Source organism: Aulostomus chinensis, chromosome 10 (genome assembly GCF_037954235.1).
Source record: "Aulostomus chinensis isolate RoL2024-O1b breed Wild chromosome 10, RoL_Achi_v1.0, whole genome shotgun sequence".
Classification (NCBI taxonomy): Eukaryota; Metazoa; Chordata; class Actinopteri; order Syngnathiformes; family Aulostomidae; genus Aulostomus; species Aulostomus chinensis.
Window position 1 is genome coordinate 3,689,336 of NC_141329.1, and position 20,589 is coordinate 3,709,924.

General features: G+C 43.3%; 1 protein-coding gene across 3 annotated transcripts; it reads left to right on the top strand.

Moving 5' to 3' along the window:
• Window positions 1-2,623: 2,623 nt before the first annotated feature.
• Window positions 2,624-20,589, top strand: scn2b (sodium channel, voltage-gated, type II, beta). Of its 3 annotated transcripts, XR_015118114.1 has the most exons (7): window positions 2,634-2,773; window positions 2,856-2,913; window positions 10,659-10,819; window positions 10,910-11,126; window positions 16,451-16,643; window positions 17,840-17,903; window positions 18,720-20,589. XR_015118114.1 is itself a non-coding variant. In XM_086215613.1 (4 exons), the coding sequence occupies exons 1-4, from the start codon at window positions 2,838-2,840 to the stop codon at window positions 16,645-16,647; spliced, it is 651 nt and encodes a 216-aa protein (XP_086071739.1). In that variant the 5' UTR covers window positions 2,624-2,837. The 3 variants fall into 3 exon arrangements, 1 of the variants encoding a protein (XP_086071739.1); XR_015118113.1 differs by having other exon boundaries at window positions 2,624-2,913; XM_086215613.1 differs by lacking the exons at window positions 17,840-17,903; window positions 18,720-20,589 and having other exon boundaries at window positions 2,624-2,913; window positions 16,451-16,647.

Here is a 20,589-nt window from a genome sequence, read left to right on the forward strand (position 1 = left end):
CAAAACTGAAAAAAACAAAATCAATAACAACAAAACTGAAAAAAAACAAAATCAACAACAACAAAACTGAAAAAAAACAAAACTGAGAAAACCCAATACAAAATAAAGAACAACAAAACAAAAAATCAACAACCATGTGCAAAAAACTGCAATCATCAAACAAATTCAAAGAAAAACCTTCACTCCATATAATATCAATAACCTCCTCTCCAACTAAAGTCAAATATCTTATTATTTTTTGGCTCATCATCGACTACTGGCTATTATTAAGGAACTGGAGAAAACTCTTCCCTTCCAAGCCCAGGGAACCTGCACTAAACACAGGGACATGGGTGAACATTCTCTGCTGGGTTCAGGGTCCTTTTACCTCCAGCTCAGCTTCAGTCAGGCCACCTTCCTCTCTGCAGGAGACTGAGGAGAGAGACAGATACGGGTTTGTGTTATTCTTTATCTCATTGGTTTGGTGGATCAGTTTTATTATTTTAAACTGGATTCATGCATTCGAGCCACTTTATCTCAATGGGCTGAAAACACATGCATTCGGTGCATAATCTACCTGCCTTTGGGTGTTACCTCATGTAGTGAACATATGTTGATTCATTGTTTTTCCTTAACTTTTCTTTTCTTTTTGGGGGCTGGAGATCAACCAGCTTCCTCCAGAAGGCATACAAATAGAATGCTTAATGGGTAGCCTCGTGTTTAGGAGTAGTTAGCCTCCTGTTTAGAAGTAGTTAGCCTCCTGTTTAGAAGTAGTTAGCTTCGTGTTTAGGAGTAGGTAGCCTCGTGTTTAAGAGTAGTTAGCCCCCTGTTTAGGAGTAGTTAGCCTCCTGTTTAGAAGTAGTTAGCTTCGTGTTTAGGAGTAGGTAGCCTCGTGTTTAAGAGTAGGTAGCCTCATGTTTAAGTGTAGGTAGCCTCATGTTTAAGTTCAGTTAGCCCCCTGTTTAAGAGTAGTTAGCCTCATGTTCTAACGAGGAGTCTAAGAGAAGGCAGAGGCATCCACATCGCTGATAATGTTCAGCACCAGAGGAAACACTCAGCACCAAGAAATTCAACATCATTATCATATTTGCCCTAAAAACATGAGATATGTTGACAATTTGCTATTATGTCATGTGTAAATTTGACACTTAATGAGTAATTGTGATTGAATATTTACAGAGCACATTAAAGGAAATAAATCTACCAAATACTCAGGAAAGTATCAGACAAGATCCAAAGCATTTTTGATTAACATCTTTCCTTTGTTTAGAAGAAGTCCCTCGTGTTGCAGCATTATTGGATTTGATGATGTATATTTTATGATGCTGTGTCGGTAAAGCCGGAAACGCTCACATTGCTGCCAGCAGCCTTGTAAACTGACCACAGAGCAGCCATCAGCTCACCCTCCTTCTCCTCCTCCACCTCCTACTCTTTACTCCTCACTGCTTGATGTCTTTAAACCACTCTCTTCTCCTTGCTGTCTTCTTCCCCCTCTTCCTGTCCCCACATAATCTCCCCCTCCTTTTTTTCTAAACCTCCATCCCTCAGTCCTGACATCACTCTTTCCCCCTCCATGAATCGGTTTGGTTCTACCGAACAGATTCCGCCTCCTTTCTGTATTTGTCTAATTTCTTCACCACACCAATGCTGTGTGTTGGATATGTGACACCTTAGACTGCCAGTTCGTCATTGCCTCTGTCTATTTCCCAGTATCCTCTCCTGCTGCCTCCCACCCTGCAAGGATGGATGGAGAAATGGATTAGAAGAAGGGTGGGATGGGCTTTAGTTAATTTTTTGTTTGTCTGCACGCCATCCTGATCTTTGTGACCCCATTCTAACGGGGCTTTCTTGACTAAGAGGCAGGACAGCGTCGTACTTTGCAATGTGAGATTATTATTGTGTGAAGGACCATGTTGATTTTTCTGTAATAAAAGTCCGACATGCAGCCATGGCTCCAGTGAGTGCACGTGTCAACTTTATAAAATACTTATCAGCAATGAAGTGTCTGAGTTGGGTACCAGCCTTTGAAAAAGTTTCACTCGGAATTCTTTTTGAGAGGATGATGGCGATGGTGCAGTCGGCGTAGCAACTAAAAAGTCCCGCTCCTTGCTGCTGAAGTTGTGCACTGTCAACAGTCCCGGTGCATTTCAGGGGTAACAAGCAGTTAGCCAGGTATCCGGTGATTCTACAACAACTGCAGATGTGTATAAAATGGGCCTCATTCATGAAACGCTCTTGCAAAACTTTGTTGCTACAGGACTGTTTTGAAAGCCCTCGGATGAGTCTTACGGAAGGTCTCAGCAAAGCCTGATGGATTTGTAAATTTCAAAGAATAAATTAAGAGCTAGAATAAAGTCCTCTGGTTTTGATGGACGTATTTGTGCGTCGGACAGCATGTGATTAAGGCCACATGTGATTTGAAAGGTGCTTGATTGACTCAGAAACCTCCCGTTTGTGTTCCCCCGGATCTGAGCGCATCTCCACCATCTGTGCGTCTTCATCTTCTGATCATTTCTTTTACGGGCCACATTTGTTGCTTTTCCAACTGATTTCTGTGGGAAACATCGGTGTGGGAGCTGTCCTCCATTTTATTTTCATCTGCTTCCTGTCTCGCCCTCTCGCCTCGACTGCAAACTAACCGGCAACCATGAAACCAACCGTCATAGGGCTACTGACACTGCCAGCCGCGTCCTGCCACTGAAAATATTCTGATTTTTTAACCTTTTTTAATTTCCACAAAAAAGAAGACTTGTTTCGCGTTTTCTTACTAGCAGTATTTTTTAAAGATAGAAAGGTTGCTGTTTATTTAATTTGTTTTATTTTTATTTATTTATTTTTTTTATTTTGTAACAGAGAACATGTCTTCCTGCGCGCAGGAGAGGGGGTCTGGTGTGCTGCTGGCGAGCGCGATGCTGCTGCTGCTCTCGCTCTCCGGTAAGAAACACAAAATCCACACCGATGAATACTCTGATACATTAGACGAGGATCACAAGCTCTATTCCACTCTACCTCCCGCACAATACTCCATGTGGTTCCTCAATCTATTTTCTATGTGTGTGTGTGTGTGTGTGTGTGTGTGTATGTGTGTGTGTATGTGTGTGTGATAGAGGGGGGGGGAGAATAAGACGGCTCAATGCATGGGTGTAACATGAGATAATGCCGGTTAATTGTTGCATAATGTGGGAACCATCCTCATTGCTCCTCATTGCTTTTGCTCACCACTCCTCATCAATTTGGTGTGCAAGCACTTAAGACCCCGTATGTCCCCGTTTAGCCTATGCATCACAGCCTTTAAACGGGATTATGATGCACTATATAACAATTGATAAGGGCTGAGCTTTGCAGGATGACAGTGGACATCAGTGTGACTATGGGTGCTGATGGAAAGAGGTCCAACAATGCGCTACTGAGGTGTTATTGATGTTAATAGGTCAAGTAGCAGCCTAACTGGACTTCCCCCACAAACAGAGCCACTGTAAGAACCACCAACATATGAATTTACATGTAAACAAAGAACAGATACACATGTGAGCGTACATGCTGTCTGAATATTGTCCCCGTATGTCAACATGTACATGGCGTGACCCACATCTGTCCAGCCAACTGCATCCTTGCTAAATGGAGGATGGTGGGCCTGTGAATCTGTAATCCACTACAGTGCCCAGCTTTACAAATACAAACTGTAACTTAATCATGCATGATCCAATTCAGCTTATGGTTGTGGCATGTCAACAATTAGAGCTTGGAGGCTTGTAAACTACATTTCCTGCTGCTTTGTTGGAGTATTAGATTCCCCAGTGAAGCTCTGTCTCATGCATTCAAAACTCTCAACAAGTAAACCGGACTTTGGGATCAAATGAGCACTGATCACTTCATAATTGTTGACATCACCTGTTAATCCTTTTTTTTTTAAAATGTGCACGATCAGAAAGCACCGATATCGACACCCACGTTTAAGATAATCATTCGGCCGATGCAGATGGGTTTTTTTTGTGTGTTTGTGTATGGAACTGTCATCCATCTTCATTCCACCTTTTGTGCTCAAGTAACACAAAAAATGCACCCCCCCCCCAAAAAAAATTAATAAAAAATTAAACTCAACCACGATCAAGACTTCTGGCTCACAAATTCAGCCATATTTGATTCGACCTTTCACATCAACACATGAGCATTGGCCACTGACATTTGTGATTGGCATCCTCTGATGATGCAAGGGTCTCCCTTTTGGCTCCTGGCCCTCGCTGCTGGGCCTTCACACCCAAGCTAGTGGGATGGGAACAACCCAGCCAGGAAGCAGGATGGGTTTTTTTGGGGGGGGGGGTTAGGGGTGGGTGTCATATCGGGGAGAGGAAGCAGTTCCTTCAGTCATTGAAGCCTGTGCTTCACACAAACTCAAAGTTATGAAGGAAAAATTCAAAGTTTCAAAAATAGTTCGTACCATTTTGATAGAAAATCTCTTTTTAAACAATTTTAAAACTGAAGTGTAAGAATCTTTCAGCCCGGAGGATTTCTAATGAATTCTTTCTGCTGTATTTTTGAGTGACACAAGACCCCAAATTCCCCAGTGGTTGACGTGTCTGTTCCACAGAGCTGCTACACAATCGCTCCTTTCTTCCTCCCCTCATGGATGTAGCTCTTGCAAGCAGAGGACCATAAGATAGCTGCAGCCGTTCTCAATTCATACTGCACAGATTAGATCAAAAATGACATAATTTCATTCCATTCCCGTACACAAAGCTCGTCAGCCTCCAGCTGTTGTGTAGGCTTTTCATTTATATATTAGATGAAGGCAGTTATCCTCATCATGTGCTGAAAAACAAAGATTTCATTAGCCAGTAGGGCGGGACCATTGGGATCATGGCGTCACTCACTAACAAAGTTTTCTTCAGTCTGAAGAAAATGAAATGGCACCAGATCATATCTTGATTTTGATCAAAGCGTAAAGGAGCTCAAGAAAGCTACAGCGGCATATTGACATATATTACCATCCGACTAAAGTGGTATTGTGTCTTTTTGGCTTTCAACTTTAAAATCAAGACACACACACACACACACACACACACACACAAATTCTTTACAGAAAAAGTAATTCTACACAAGCAACCCAAGTGCAGTTTTCCCGTAATATTCCAGTATTCCCAGCCGTAGCTGCCTGCTGCTGAGTGCCAGTGTTGTAGTGCTCAGCACAGTTTTCCAGCAGGTTCCCACTGAGAATGTTCCTGTTCACCAGTTATTTCTAGCAGCAGCTCCACAGTTATGGCATAGAGGCACTAGAGGGCAGCAGCACATATAAAGAGGCCAAATACTAGGTGTACCAATACACAGTTGCATATACCTCAAAGAATGAGATGGTGAGAGGCATAGAATAATACAATAAATATATAAAATGCTACCTCAGCATTTGTTTGTGCATCCATTACTTTCATTCTGATTCTTGTTTGCTAAAAACTGTAGTTCCAGATGATTTCCTGTGTGTGTGTGTGTGTGTGTGTGTGTGTGTGTGTGTGTGTGTGTGTGTGTGTGTGTGTGTGTGTAATACAAACCACAACCAGACATGGAGAGTGTGGCGTAACAATGGAAGAGCAAAGGTGAGAGGAGGACGCTAACAAAATAACAGGCCTTAAAACCGAAATGCATATCACAGTGACAACCCATCAAAGAAATATGAATGTGAATATTGCAGCTCTCAACTAGGAAATATGTATGACAGGAATATTCTGATGAACTGTGCACTCTTGTGGCTTAACTGCATCCCTTTGTGGTTTATCTCACTGAAAGCAAATACAGAATTGGCAGGTCCATGAGTCTTTTTCTCAAGTGCATAGGAGAAAACCCATCCACCATCCATTTTCTATACCGCTTATCCATTAAGGGTCGGGGGGGGGGGGGCTGGAGCCTATCCAAGCTGACATTGGGTGAGAGGCAGGGTTCATTCTCGATGGGTCGCCAGTCCATCACAGGGCCATCAGGAGCAATTAGGGGTCAGTATCTTGCTCAAGGATACTTGGACATGGTCACTGGGGGAAGTGAGGATTGAACCAGCAACCCTTCAGTTGCTAGACAGCCACTCGACCTCTGAGGCATGCTATCAGAAGAAGAGAAAGCCATTCTTATCTAATTTTCTGCATTTGTCAAGTAACTGTACATTAGGAGCTTTTGGGAGCCTTTGGTGGAGCACCAACATTCTCGGGTGTCTGTATGCGTAAAACAGGCCTGGACATTGACAAGCAGATGGACGCGGGGGAGATTAATTTAACATGTGTGAAGGGCTCCGGTTCCTGGACACGCATTTAGAACTTGTTCCATGCATGATTGTGATAAAAGAGGCTCCAGGTACTCAGCTGTCCCACCAAATGTAGCCCAGGATGGTTGACTTCAACCACAAAATCCCATTGTCTAACAGAAACAGCAGCAGGAAACCCAACCTGATGTTACGGTCTGCTTGTGATGGGCTGTCATCATGATGATAGTGTATCATCTCATATTAACATTCCAATATTGCACTCGTGACCTGGATCTAAGTTACAAGAGGTGAAGCCAGCGGTCAGACTCTGGCTGGTGGCCAGACCAGAACCCCGGTTCACTGAACCGGCGAGCACAACAGCAAGCAAAGAGAAGGCAAGAAGTATGTTATTTTTATGACATAGTCTATCCCAGGATGGTGCAGCTGCTTTTTTTTTTTACTGTCACAGAAGAAGAATTAAAAGGGGGGAAAAAAAAACAAAGAACCCTTAGTATTGTCAAGATTTAAAATGCATTAAGTCGTTACATTTATTTTTTAATGTTGGAGTCACAAAAGTGTCCTTTGGTGTGAATGTCTAAACACCTCACCATGTTTCACCTTTTTATATGTGAGAGTTAAAAAGCCTAAACGTGTAATAAATGGTTACTTTAGTAAATGCTAATTATTTGTTCTCAGCCAGTGTTGGAAATAGGTGATTTTTTTTCCCCCTGAAAACCTGGACAGGATTGGACCAGACAAGTTTATTTAGTTAAAGGACTTTTTTTTTATTTTTTTAGCTAGAAGCCATGCTAATCTACACAAATGTGTTAATTTATGCAAAAGTGTCTTGCTAACTGCTAATGACAGGTTAGCCAAGAATAGCAGGGACATGAAGCGACACGGAAGGCTGAAGCATCTGTTGGTGTGACAGGGAACCTCCAGCGGTGAAATCGAATCTGTCACAGTGTTCACTCCTGTGTCCTCAAAATTAGGACAGAATGTATTTTTTGTTTGTTGTTTTTTTTAGACAAAGATGTAAAAGGAAGGAGCCTATTATAAATAGATACACTTTGATTATTTGTCAAGGTCAAAATAATACTTTATGTTCAATTATTATAATTCAAAAACAGCTGTCGGAGTTCAGGTCAGTACAGAACATAGATGTGCCTTAAAACTGGTTACATCTTAATATTATGTATAACAAAGCCAAAGTCAGGTCATGCTATGTTAGATATTAAAGATTTTATAAAAATTCATAATCCAGTTTGCCTGCCACAGGATGTTAGGAAGCCCTACCAAAGGCAGTCAAGTTCCAGCTTTGACCAAATCAAAAGCTGACTGGGTTTGTTCTTGAGGTGCAGGAACATGAATGGTTTGGTTAGAGTGGGGAGACGTAACGCATCAGTGATGGAAAAGAGAATCTGATGCACAACTCACAATGTTCATTTCATTTTCTGAGAGTTGGCTGTTCTTTCTGAGTGAATTCCTTTCATTTGAATAGCCAAGCGCTTGCTGCCGTACGATGCAGGCTGCTCATCAGATCATCTGTGAATCGGTACATCCCCGATGTCTTGAGATTTTAAAGGTTGATCCACAATGGATATTTGCCCACGCCATTCAAAACCGTCTTGGATCATCCAAACACTGGAGCTGGAGTTATAATCCTTTGAAAATGAAACAAATACATATTTGTATATTCTCCATCCAGGAAAAAAGGAATATGTGATTAATGGCGTTTCAGTAAGCAGAGATTGATCGTCAGTCTCTCAGCTGTTCTCTGTTTCCTCCTTCAATCTAAATCAGAAGTCATCTTGAATAGAAACAGCGGCTGCAGTGGGTCTCTTTAGTCCACGCCTTCGTTTATCAGTGAGAACATGAAACTGATATCATCACTTCTGCACACCTTTGCTGTGAATCGAGTTGAATGAAAACATAAACTCTGGAGGAAAATTGCTTCCAGTTGGATGAGAGAGATGGGGGGGGGGCAAAGGAAAGCTGATGCAAGACCCTACCTGCATTTTACCTTTTCTTTTTTCCTGCACTGACCTTGCAAACACAGAAGGGAGCAAGACAGAAACATGCATGATGTTTGGGGGGAAGAAAGACAAGAAGAAACAGCATGACTATTTTGGGGGGGTGGGGTGAGGTGTGAGAGGAGGCAATTGAGGTGGACAAGGATGGGAGAGGAGAAAGGGAGGGGCAGGGAGAGGGAGGAGTTGCGTGAGGCTGCTTCACTGCAGTATTTCATCTGTTAGCAAGTCTGTGTCTCTGCATCTGACTCGCCCACAGGACTGCTGAGTCAGCAGGAGTAGGAGCCTGAATCAGATGGATTCTCTAAATCCTAAATACACTAGCAGAGGGGTGTGTGTGTGTGTGTGTGTGTGTGTGTGTGTGTGTGTGTGTGTGTGTGTGCGTGCGCGCACATGCATGCTTGACTTAGTTGAGGTCGGTTAGCTGTTAAGGTCGGCATATGGGGATGACGTTGACATAACACACCTAGCGTGTTTAGCTCTGCTGACCACACACAGGATATCGATGTGTACGTAACAGCAACTGCTGTGCTGCATCACAAGACACCTGACTGTGGTGGACTGTGTGCTTGTGTGCGTGTGTGTGTGCGTGTTGTCTGTAAATTATATATATGGATGGTAGGTGAAGATGTAGAAAGTGCATGGGTGTGTGTGGTGCAGAGAGGCAGGCCTGTGGAGTGGTGCAGCAGCAGCAGTGGGGAGGGAGCCAGAAACATCCGACTGCAGAGGAAAGAATGGTGCAGAGTCCCATCACACATACACACACACACACACACACACACACATACACTGAGACAGAGGCACAGATTCTGTCTGGGGAGTGTAAGCCCATGCTGTGACAAAATGTTAGAAGGCAGGAAGAAACGTGAGGAGACTTAATGTTTTCAAATAGCGAGGTGTTCCATAATATACTTTTGACTTAAACTTTACCGTGTGAAGCAGAGCGCACTCCTAAAATGACTGACATCCACTTGTGTTGCATGTTCTCATTACTGATGGTTGAGGAATTATCATGATTAGATTCTAAAATCTTTTTGCCAAATTGTTTTTTTTTTTCCTCGTTCCCTTCTCTAAAGTTGGGAAAATGGTGTCCTCTTACTCAAGACTACGCCTCAATGCTGCAAGGCTCATGCTGTGAATGACAGAATAAATGCTAAAATGAGTCTTCCTTAAATTCTATCAAGCGCTCTTTTCTTCACGATAACATAAGATACTAAATTGTAAATATAATAGTGAAACTGCTGTGTTGCTTTTTCATTCATCACAACTGATCAAGACAATGAACAGATTAGTTATTTTTTTTTAGTGGAAAATGTGTTTTGTTATTTTTGTTTATCTACTCATATTTTCTGTATTATAAATGTAAAACAACAATAGTAATTGAAATAAGGATCCAGTTGTTGTGGGATTGCAATTCAAATTAAAATGTGACGCGTCAGGCTTATGGTGTAGCAACTCAGCTATGAAGCATCACTTTCTCGTAGCTGTTTGGTGGTGACAAGACAGACGGTTTGAGTACATAACAGGCGTTTGGTGCGATCTACTGTCGCTTTGGTGGAACCTCCCCCATGAAAACATGTTTTGTGAGTTAAAAATGGGCAGGAGGTCACGTCTGATGACTGTCTTGTGGAGAAACCGTCCAGATGGAGAGCAGCAGAGGAGTCAGCAGTTAGAAACACAGTCTCACACCACTTTGGCAACTGCTGAAGAATTGAAGAATTTAATTTTAGTTTCTCCAAGTCAAAGTCCCTCTCCATTCTACGCTGTGCAGAGGGAGGAATGTGCGGTTTGACAAGTGAAGGCTGATTACCTGCATTCATCTGCCGAAGGAGGAAAGTTTATCTACATCAGAAAATGAGTTGAAGGGATGAGCCCAAAAGCAGGATTAGTGACCAGGTAGAATTTGCAGTTGAGTGGCAAAGAAATGAGTCCTAAAACCTGGGGATAAGTTAGCTTTGCTGAATGTCTGGTTCCCTCCAAGGATTTTTAATGAGCTTTAGGTTAAATGTCTTAAATAAGTTCAGGGGATGACACTAACTTCAAATGTTGTGTTAAACAGAAAGAATTGTCAATAAATTCTGCATTTCAAATATTTGCTTGATCTTAAAAGCGGCTTTTGCCAACACGTGGCTGAATGAGGCGACTCATGCAATCACACCAGAAGCAGAAGGAAAAGCACAGCCAGTTGAGTGACATTTGAGTCGTGTCTTTGTCAGTATCTAAAAGCCAATTTAAAAACCTCAATGGCTCTTGGTTGATGAATGGTGATGCCAACGTCAACGTTAGCCTGCAAAATCAATGTGATGTGTACACCTGAACACCGGTACAACAAGAGAACGCTGTTTTCAAGGAGGTGACGAGGACACATGTTTAGTTCCCTTATTTTGTTGTTGTTGTACCTGTAATTTACTCAGTTTTATTTGCAGGTTGTTCAAGCATGGATGTTACTGTGCAGAGTCTCATACATGCACTGAACGGTTCAACAATCAAAATCCAATGTGCATTCACCTCCTGCTATAAGATGGATTCCACCAGGTTTGCCATGAACTGGACTTACCAAGAATCGCTCAACGACACAGAAGAGATGGTAAGAGGGTTAGCGCTAAATCAAACGCAGTGTGTTCAAGACTGCAGTTACAAATTTTCTCTCTCTCTCTCTCGCTCTCTGTCTCTCCAGTTTATGCAGTACTATAAGAAAAAAGGAATGGTGGCTATGCGTTCTGACCGGTTTGGAGACAGGGTGACGTTTGTGGGGAACCTTGAAAAGAATGACCTGTCAATCACCCTATCAGATATCCAGCTGGAGGATGAGGGGATTTACAACTGCTACGTGAGAAATCCTCCTGACCGCATCCAGGGACACGGTGTCATACGGCTCAATGTTGTCACTGAACGTAAGACTTTAACCTGACTCTCTGGCCATATGAACTGGGTATGACACTTGGCTCTAACTTCCCCTGATTGTGTTGTTGCTGGCAGTTGTGTCCCTCAAACTCTTTACATGCTGTTCAGTGCCAAACCACAGGAAGCGCATTTGTGAGGATGCATGGCCTTGTGGTGTTTCATCTGGGGTGGATGTTTGTTCTACGTTTTGGTGTAATACTACGTTTTGGTGTAATACATAGGTTTCTGTCACTTAAGACTTTAGCAGGACTTTGCTCTGAAATTCCTTGTTCTATTTGTTGTATTTGCCACAGGTCCACTCGTTCACCTTAGCATACTAGCTATGGCTGCTCTCTCTCTTTCCGCTTCTCCCCCCACCTCTCCTGCTCCATGTGCCAGATGTTTAGTTACTCCTCTGCCTCCTTTAGTGCTAATGGTACGTGTAATAAGTGTAGTTTGTTTGTAGTCCTGGAGGCGAGGCTTAGTGAGTTAGAGACCTGGCCCTGCACCATGGAAGCTAGCGCTAGTCCTTTACCTTCAGGAGCTTCTCAGTCCACCTTAGCGGGTGCGGAGCCACCAAGCCTAGCCACCGCTAGCAGCTCCCAAGCAGCCGGGAACTAGCCAGTCCTGCTGGGTGACATCACGAGGGAAACCTAGACGCAGTAAACGTGTTTGCCCACCAACCCCTTCATGGTTTCCCCACTCAGCGACACACCCGCTGAGAGTAAAACTCTACATGTTGGCTCTGTTGCTCGCAGCCCCGCTGTGAAGCTGACATTAGTCATTGGCAGTTCTGTTCTCCGCAATGTGAAGGTAGAGACTCCAGCAAGCATAAAGTGCATCCCAGGGGCCAGAGCGGGCGACGTTGAGGCAAATCTAAAGCTGCTGCCCAATTTAGCGAGTGACGACATGTTTAGCCGCATGCGTTCATTCCATCGCTGGATGTCTAGGTGGTGCTTAGATAACAACATGGCTTATATAGACAATTGGAGCTCCTTCTGGGGAAAGCCTGGTCTGATTCGGAGAGATGGCGTCCATCCTACTTTGGATGGTGCATCTCTCTTATCTCGGAACATAGGCCAATTTATTAGCCATACTAATCCCTGACAATCACTCAGAGTTCAGACCAGCAGGCAGAGCTGCAGTTAAACACGCCTCTCTGCTGGTTCCTTCGTGTTGTCACCCACCCAGCCTATAGAAACTGTGTCTGCCACAAGGCTGTATCAGCCTACACCCAAATCTGGAGGAGTAATTTATAGCAACTTAGTTAAAATTAAAACGACTGCTCCAGCAAATCAACCCAATACAAATATTAAATGTGGTTTGCTTAATATTCGATCTCTCCCATCCAAGTCTCTCCTAGTAAACGATTTAATTACTAATTATCAGATTGGTGTATTAGCACTTACTGAAACCTGGGTGCAGCAAGATGAGAATGTTAGTTTAAATGAATCTTCCCCTCCTGGTTACATTAACTACCATGTACCTCGCACCACTGGCAGAGGAGGAGGAGTAGCTGCAATCTATCAGTCAAATTTGGTGCTTAACCCTCGACCTAACAGTTCCTATAACTCATTTGAGAGCCTGACTGTCAGCTTTTCCCACCCAGACTGGAAAGCAGAGAAACCACTCTTACTTGCTGTGGTGTACCGTCCTCCTGCACCTTATTCTGAGTTCTTAGAAGAATTCCCTGACTTTCTGTCTAACTTGGCATTGAACTCAGACAAAATCATTCTAGTGAGTCACTTTAACATCCATGTGGACGTCTATGATGATTCTCTGGCCACTGCGTTGAAGTCGCTTCTTGATTCTGTTGGCTTCTGTCAGAGGGTAAACAAACCCACTCACACTTTTAATCACATCCTTGATTTAGTACTCACTTATGGAATAGAAGCTGACCGAATCACAGTTCTTCCTCAGAACCCCGTCTTGTCTGATCACTCCTTAATTACATTTGAATTTACCTTAACAAATTATATCCTACCTAGGAAAAAGTCCCGCTTCAGTAGATGTCTATCTGACACTGCTGTTTCTAGATTTAAGGAGCTTGTTCCAGCAGAACTTGCTGCCACATCTTGTAGTAATATAATGGGCAGTTATGCTGATTTCACCCCCACCCAGGTAGACTATCTTGTGGACAGCACTGCAGCAGCACTCCTTGGGACACTTGATGCCGTAGCTCCCCTGAAAAAGAAGGTTATCAACCAGAAAAGAATAGTTCCCTGGTACAGCCCAGAGCTGCATGCCTTGAAACAGAAGACCAGACAACTGGAAAGGAAGACACATTCCAGCCAGCACGAGGAAGTCCACCAAGCCTGGAAGGAGAGTTTATTAATATATAAAAAAGAACTCCGTAATGCTAGAAGCGCTTACTACTCGTCCCTAATAGAAAAGAATAAGAACAACCCCAGTTTCCTCTTCAACACCGTGGGCAGGCTCACCAAGAACCATAGTGCTGTTGAGCCATGCATCCCCCCAACTCTCAGCAGTAACGACTTCCTATCTTTCTTTACTGAAAAGATTGTGAATATTAGAACAAAGATTGCCAGTAATGGAGGACAGACTACCGTCCCCATAGAAGCACCTCCCAGACTTGGTGCTCACTTGGACAGCTTCTCCCCCATCGACCTGTCAGAATTAACTTCTGCAGTCACTTCCTCCAAGTCAGCCACTTGTCTGCTGGATCCCATCCCGACAAGCCTCCTTAAGGATGCCTTCCCTCTTGTCAACACGTCCATATTAAATCAAATTAATCTTTCCTTAGTCACAGGTTATGTGCCACAGGCCTTTAAGGAGGCTGTCATCAACCCTTTACTTAAAAAACCTTCTCTTGACCCAGATGTGTTAGCCAACTATAGGCCGATATCCAGCCTCCCCTACATCTCCAAGATCCTTGAGAAGGTTGTCCTGGAGCAGCTACATAAACATCTGCACAGCAACGAGCTCTTTGAAACCTTCCAGTCTGGATTCAGGGAACACCATAGCACTGAAACAGCACTGGTCAGAGTCTCTAATGATCTCCTTATAGCTTCAGACAGAGGTCTTGTCTCTGTACTTGTCCTTTTGGACCTCAGTGCTGCATTTGACACCATCGACCACAGCATCCTGCTACAGAGACTAGACCATGACATTGGGATTAAAGGAACTGCCCTAAAATGGTTTAAGTCATACTTATCAGATAGATTTCAGTTTGTTCATGTTAATAATGACTATTCAGAGTACAGCAGAGTTACATATGGTGTACCACAGGGTTCAGTTTTAGGACCGATTCTCTTCACTCTTTGTGCACATGCTCCCATTAGGTGACATAATCCGGAAGCACTCGATCAACTTCCACTGTTATGCTGACGACACACAACTTTACTTGTCGATGGAGCCAGACGACACAAGCCAGTTTACTAATCTGCTAGACTGCCTAAAATACATGAAATCCTGGATGTCTTCTAACTTCTTAATGCTAAATTCAGATAAAACTGAGGCCATCGTGTTTGGACCTAAACACCTAAGGGACACACTCTTGAATCGGATCACTACTCTAGATGGCATCACCTTGACCCAGAGTACAACTGCAAGGAACCTTGGAGTCATTTTTGACCAGGACCTTTCCTTCAGCTCCCACATAAAGCATGTGACCAGGACCGCCTTCTTCCATCTGCGAAGTATCGCTAAGATTAGGAATAGCCTTTCCCAGAGTGATGCTGAGAAACTGGTGCATGCATTTATCACTTCTCGGCTGGACCACTGCAACTCTCTCCTGTCAGGATGTCCTAAATACTCTCTAAAGAGTCTCCAGCTGGTCCAGAACACTGCAGCGAGGGTTTTGACGGGAGTTAAGAAGAGAGAACACATCTCTCCCACTTTAGCTTCTCTCCACTGGCTTCCTGTAGGATCTAGAATCGACTTCAAAATCCTTCTGCTGACTCATCAGGCTCTCAATGATGAAGCTGCATCCTATTTGAAAGAACTCATTAGTCCCTGCTGTCCCACCAGAGCACTCCGCTCCCAGAATGCAGGTCTTTTAGTGATTCCCAGTATCTCTAAAACAGACTGGGAGGTAGAGCCTTTAGTTACCGGGCTCCTTCACTATGGAACCAGCTCTCTCCATGGGTCAGAGAGGTAGACACTTTAACTACGTTTAAGTCCAGGCTTAAGACTTTACTTTATGACAGAGCCTTCAGTTAGGACTGGTTCAGGTAGCTCTGAACCATTGATAGCTATGCTGCTATAGGCTTAGACTGCTGGGGGACACTTCAGGTTACATGGAGCCCTCCTCTCCTCTCCTCTCCTCTCCTCTCCTCTCTCCCCCTCTCTCCTCCTCTCCTCCCCGCACATTTTTGGAACTGTCATTACCGTTACTTGTTGCACTTTGTAGTTTGGCCTTGGTGTCTCGCAGTCTCTCTGTGTTTCCACAGATCCACCAGAGCTCCAACCGCCACCTGCATCGCCCCCCCCCCACCCCCCCACCCCTTTTATTCCCTACTGTTACACCGGCCTGCGCTCCCCTTCCATGAACCAGTCTGCCATCCAGTCCCCCATCAAGCTGGCTTGCTCTCCCTGCCTCCCCATCCAGAAGCTTCCTTCTTCAACTGTTATTAACATTTCCATGTTTCCCATATTTTGCATTGTAGACTGTTTTCTTGTCTGTAGCAACATCTACTGCACGTCTGTCCGTCCTGGGTGAGGGATCCCTCCTCTGTTGCTCACCCTGAGGTTTCTCAGATTTTTCCCTGTTAAAAGGGTTTTCTATGGAGTTTTTCCTCAGTCGATGTGAGGGTCTGAGGACAGAGGATGTTGTTATGATGCCATGTGAAGCCCTTTGAGACAAACTGTTGGTGAAAACGGGCTCTACAAATAAAATTGCCTTGCCTTGCCTTGCCTTGCCTTGTGAGGTTGCTCTGGGAGACGGATGAAAAAGCCCTGTTTCAACCAACCTTTCACTGGTGTGAGCTCTCTATAAACAGATATTGAAATTCAGCATGTAGCTCTCGACATTTGTGTTAAGATTCAAGCATGTCGGCCCTTTGCCCCAGATTTACATCGTATGTTGTCAGAGGACAAAGCCTCTCTACTCAGTGTCAAAGATGTCATATTTAACAGTGTGTGTGTGTGTACTTGTAGATCATAAAAACCTATTGATGGTGACTCAGCTTTTTTACTTATTAATGAGCTAAAGGAGGTTTAAGGTTCCCCAGGATCTCTCTCCCACACGCACACACACGCAACCCAGCAGCACTTTTAGTCCGCTCTGTTTAATCAACCCAGTCGAGCTTTTAGCCAGCATCTCACTTGTTTTCAACTTCACAAAATATTTAACCCTCACCTGTCCTCTCCTCAGTTCCCCCTCCGAGGGACTCAACCATCGCTGTTGCGATTGGGGCATCGGTGGGAGGAGCATTAGCTCTTCTGATCCTCTCTATGGTGATCGTGAAATGTCTTCGTCGACACTTGAAAGAAGACTTACTTTCAGAGGAGAAGATGGAGGAGGAGGGAAAACTGGAGGCTGAAGGTGTTGCTGAGGAGGAAACCAAGTAAGAAATGTTACCATAACATCTTCTTTAAGTAAGTCCAAGTCCACCTATAAACATGTCACACATCTTCTCATCGACACCTCTGTCGCGGGCCTGTCACAATAAACACTTGAGGGACGGGCCGACTCCATCACAGGACCTGAGTCACCTGCACCAGTAGAATTCTGTGCTGCTGTTGGTGGAATGTTGGACTCACTGAGTGAAAAGCTGCATTACAATTCTGAAAAATAATAATAATAATAATAATAATAATAGATCAAATAATGTTAACATAAAAAACATAAAATCATGTAAACAGAATAGAAAAGGAACACCCAACAGACTGCAAGTGAGCTATCAGGGTATTGCTGTCTTTGTGGTGCCTCTGCAGTGATCCCATACAGATACTCCACAGGATAAAGAGTCACATACAGGCTGAGTGAAGGGTGATTCTTCCTCCTTATATTGTAGCAAATTACAGAGAGCAGTGTATGTGTGAATGAGGCGTGATGCTGCGGGAGACCAGAGAATCCAGCAGCTTTACACTTTGTGCCTACGTGCTATATGCCCTCATCTTTTGGGATTGGGGTGCATGATTCGATCGTCTCTAATCTACTTAGTCTCTATGTTTTTACTTTCCGTTGTCATCGTTCTGTCCCCACAAATGTTTGGTAGATGTTTGGAGAGGGTCGGCAGTGAGAATTGTCTGACGGGGTCATGCTGTCCTTGTCAACGCCGTCATATTTCGGCCAAGCACGCAGTGTCATCTGTGGCTGATTCTGCCTCTCTTTTACATTCCTCTGGGGTCGTTTCTAATTAAATGTTCTATCACACATAGCGGACACTGTATCCTTGTCTCCTGCACAGACAGTGCGGCATCTGGAAACAAGCGTCTTGTCATCCTTTGTGTGTGACCTTGTTTATGCTTTAGAAAAAAAAACTACAATTATATGTAGCCAATAGAAATTTAAAATTCGGCAAATTCCATATATTTCATGGACATTCCGTATAGGTTGGCATGAGCAAGGGAGGATATGAGGTAGAAATGGGAATCAGCATCATCAGATTGTGATAACAGGTTTAAAGGATACATTTTAACACCTTGCTTCCAAATGTTCCTAAAGCAAAGCCAAAGAAGAGCTCAGACACACAGTCGCTTCCTCTCTATTGACTGATAGTTAACCCATTGTTTGCCATCCTCTCTTTTCAAATTGCAGACAGCCGTAGCTGGGTCAGATTGAGCCGTGGGCCTGCGGAGCTCTCAACCCCACGCCTCCACTGGTAAACCCCTGTTCCGTGTCTACTTATCTGGACTGAGCATGGATGCCCTCAGTCATATGCAACAGGGTCCCGTTATATATTTGATGTTTGCACGCCATATTTCCCTCGAATGGGGTGTTGAATTAACCGAGTCACGGACATACAGACGGACCAGTAGTGACTTCTGGCTTATACTGGTTAGTTAGTGGGTTTCCAGGCCCATGTCCTCAGTTAATGCTGTGGCCTCCACACAGCTGTGTGTAATGATCATGTAGTGACCTAACAAGACACAAACTGTTAGGGGACCTTCATCATGCAAAACATTGAAACGGCTCTTCTCTCTCCCTTGTGCGTCATTGACAGCTGTCACGAGAGATATTCAGTGAATAATGTGACAGTGCATCACAGCTATGTGGATTTATGGTTTTATGCATACACAAACCATTTTTTCCCCATGCTTATTGCTTTAGAGCTTAGTTTGCCAGGTGCATTGTATGGCAGGTTACTCTTTACATTTACAATTCCACTTAACTGCACTCACTGCAGTGGTCACATATCAAACAGAGGAAGATATGCGCTAAAGTAGGAAATTCCTTCTCCAGCAGAGAGAATGGTAGGCGCGATGTCCTCGTAAGTGGTGTAAAAAGTCCATGTCGTTTTTGTGTACACGTGTGCACATGTACATGCTTAATGTGTGTGTTGTGTCCCAGATCTACCATCTACCTGCGGGCTTTACCTCCAGAGAGATTTATTTACTGGGTCATCGGCGGTAGCAAGTCTACTGCTAGTTTAGGTCAAAGTGACGTTTGTCGTCCTTTTCTCTCTCTCTCCTTTCAGACGTCACCCCCCTTTGTGAAGACCTCTACTAACCCCTGCTTGAGCCACCACCCACTGCTCCCATCAACTTCCTCTGCATTTTTGTGTGTGTCAATGGACACAAGTGTGCTTATATGTAAGAGTGAGAGATGTTAAAATAAATGAAAAAAAAATCAGCAAGAACATCTGCAAAACAACGACTAAATGGAAGTGAATTTATTCATCATGACAAGTCTGAGTTAATTCCTTTCGAAGTGATACGATCACACTCTACGACAGGCTAGGACTGGCAGGAGGACCTCAAATTTGTACAACAATATATTTTAATATGAATGAGATTTTGAAGGCAGTTTGAGGCTTTGGGACAAATAATGCTTATCGTTAAATTACAGTGACATCTAATTCTCAGTTAGCAATTTTTACTGTTATTGTAGAGGCAAAGTTTTATAAATGATCGAAGAAAAGAAGCTTCTCACTGTGCAGACCTGCGTTTGTCACAGCATTTTTTTCAACATGTCTTTGAGCTGCACTGTGAATTTGGACTCATAAAAGCAGCAGCAGCCGACTGAGCCAGATGTCAACTTGCCACTCTTAACATTCCATGCCCCTCCAGAATGGTTGCCCTGCTTACACTCCTGCAGCGTCTCCACTTTTATTTTGCCCCCTTGTAGTCTAAAGTGAGTGTCAGTCCCTCGTCTTTTGGCACCGCCTGGGTTTGTCACTTGGCTCAGTTTTTTTTCCCCACCCTCCCTTTTCCATGCAAAAGTGTTTTTAGTTTAAAAGTGAGGTTGTACACTTCTGTTTTACCAGCCTGTCAGCAACATTGGCCAAGGCAACAACCAATGTGCACCAAGCAGATCCAGTCCAGATTATTTCTGATTTACACGGGAGAAGTATAAATGAGTACATACAGCATAGTGGAGTGTATCAACGCATACCGTGAGTTCTTACTGGCTATCCATCCCTGTGTCATTGCAAGACATCTGATACATTCATTTTTCTGAATACAGAAATTCCGTGGTCGGCCGATTTCACTTTAACCAAAAATATCAAAGACACCTAAAAGGAAGCATTGATAATGACACGCACATCGCACCAGTAATCACATTGTTTTGAAGGTGCAGAACTATGAATTGAACTGGTAGAATTTGTTGTTCTTTAAATCGAAGCATGAACAGTGTATCATACTGACCCAGATGCATGTGAATAAATGCATTTCAAAACGAAGATATTATAAATTAACAAATTTACTTCTCTTCTTTTGACAAACGAAGACCATCACATTACGAGTCAGTTAGTGCATGCTTTAGCTTTTACTCTATGTAGCAACTGACTGGCACCTTTTGTCAAATAAGACTTTGTATTGTATTTTAGTTTAACTTCATACATGGATCAATAGTTTCCATGCATTATACATGTATTTGGTTGCATCTCTGTCCTGTAAAAGAAATATGTGGAAATTAAACTTCCCTGTTATTACAAAAAGTTCTGTACAAACCTTTTATTCTGAATATTAAAAATCCAGCTGGAATTTTGTTTGAAAGAGACATAAATTGCTGATGTACCGCAACATTATTTTTAGTGTTTATTTAGATATTAACTGTTTATAGATGTGTAACTAATGCTATCTCTGTTTCCAAAGTAGCACCTTTCCCACAGCAATGCTATTAAACTATAGATATTACTTTGCACATTAAACTCAGTTCTTATACTGTCATAGTTGAGAGCATGCATATACCAGACATGACTCGAGTATATAAACATCAGAGTTTACAAAGTTATCAAGAGGGTCTATTGGAATGTGAGGCTGTTGTAAAGAAACAAGAAATACGGCATGGTGATTGTATGATTAAATGGTCAAAGAAATTAGTTCTCCCTTTATTTGGTTCAA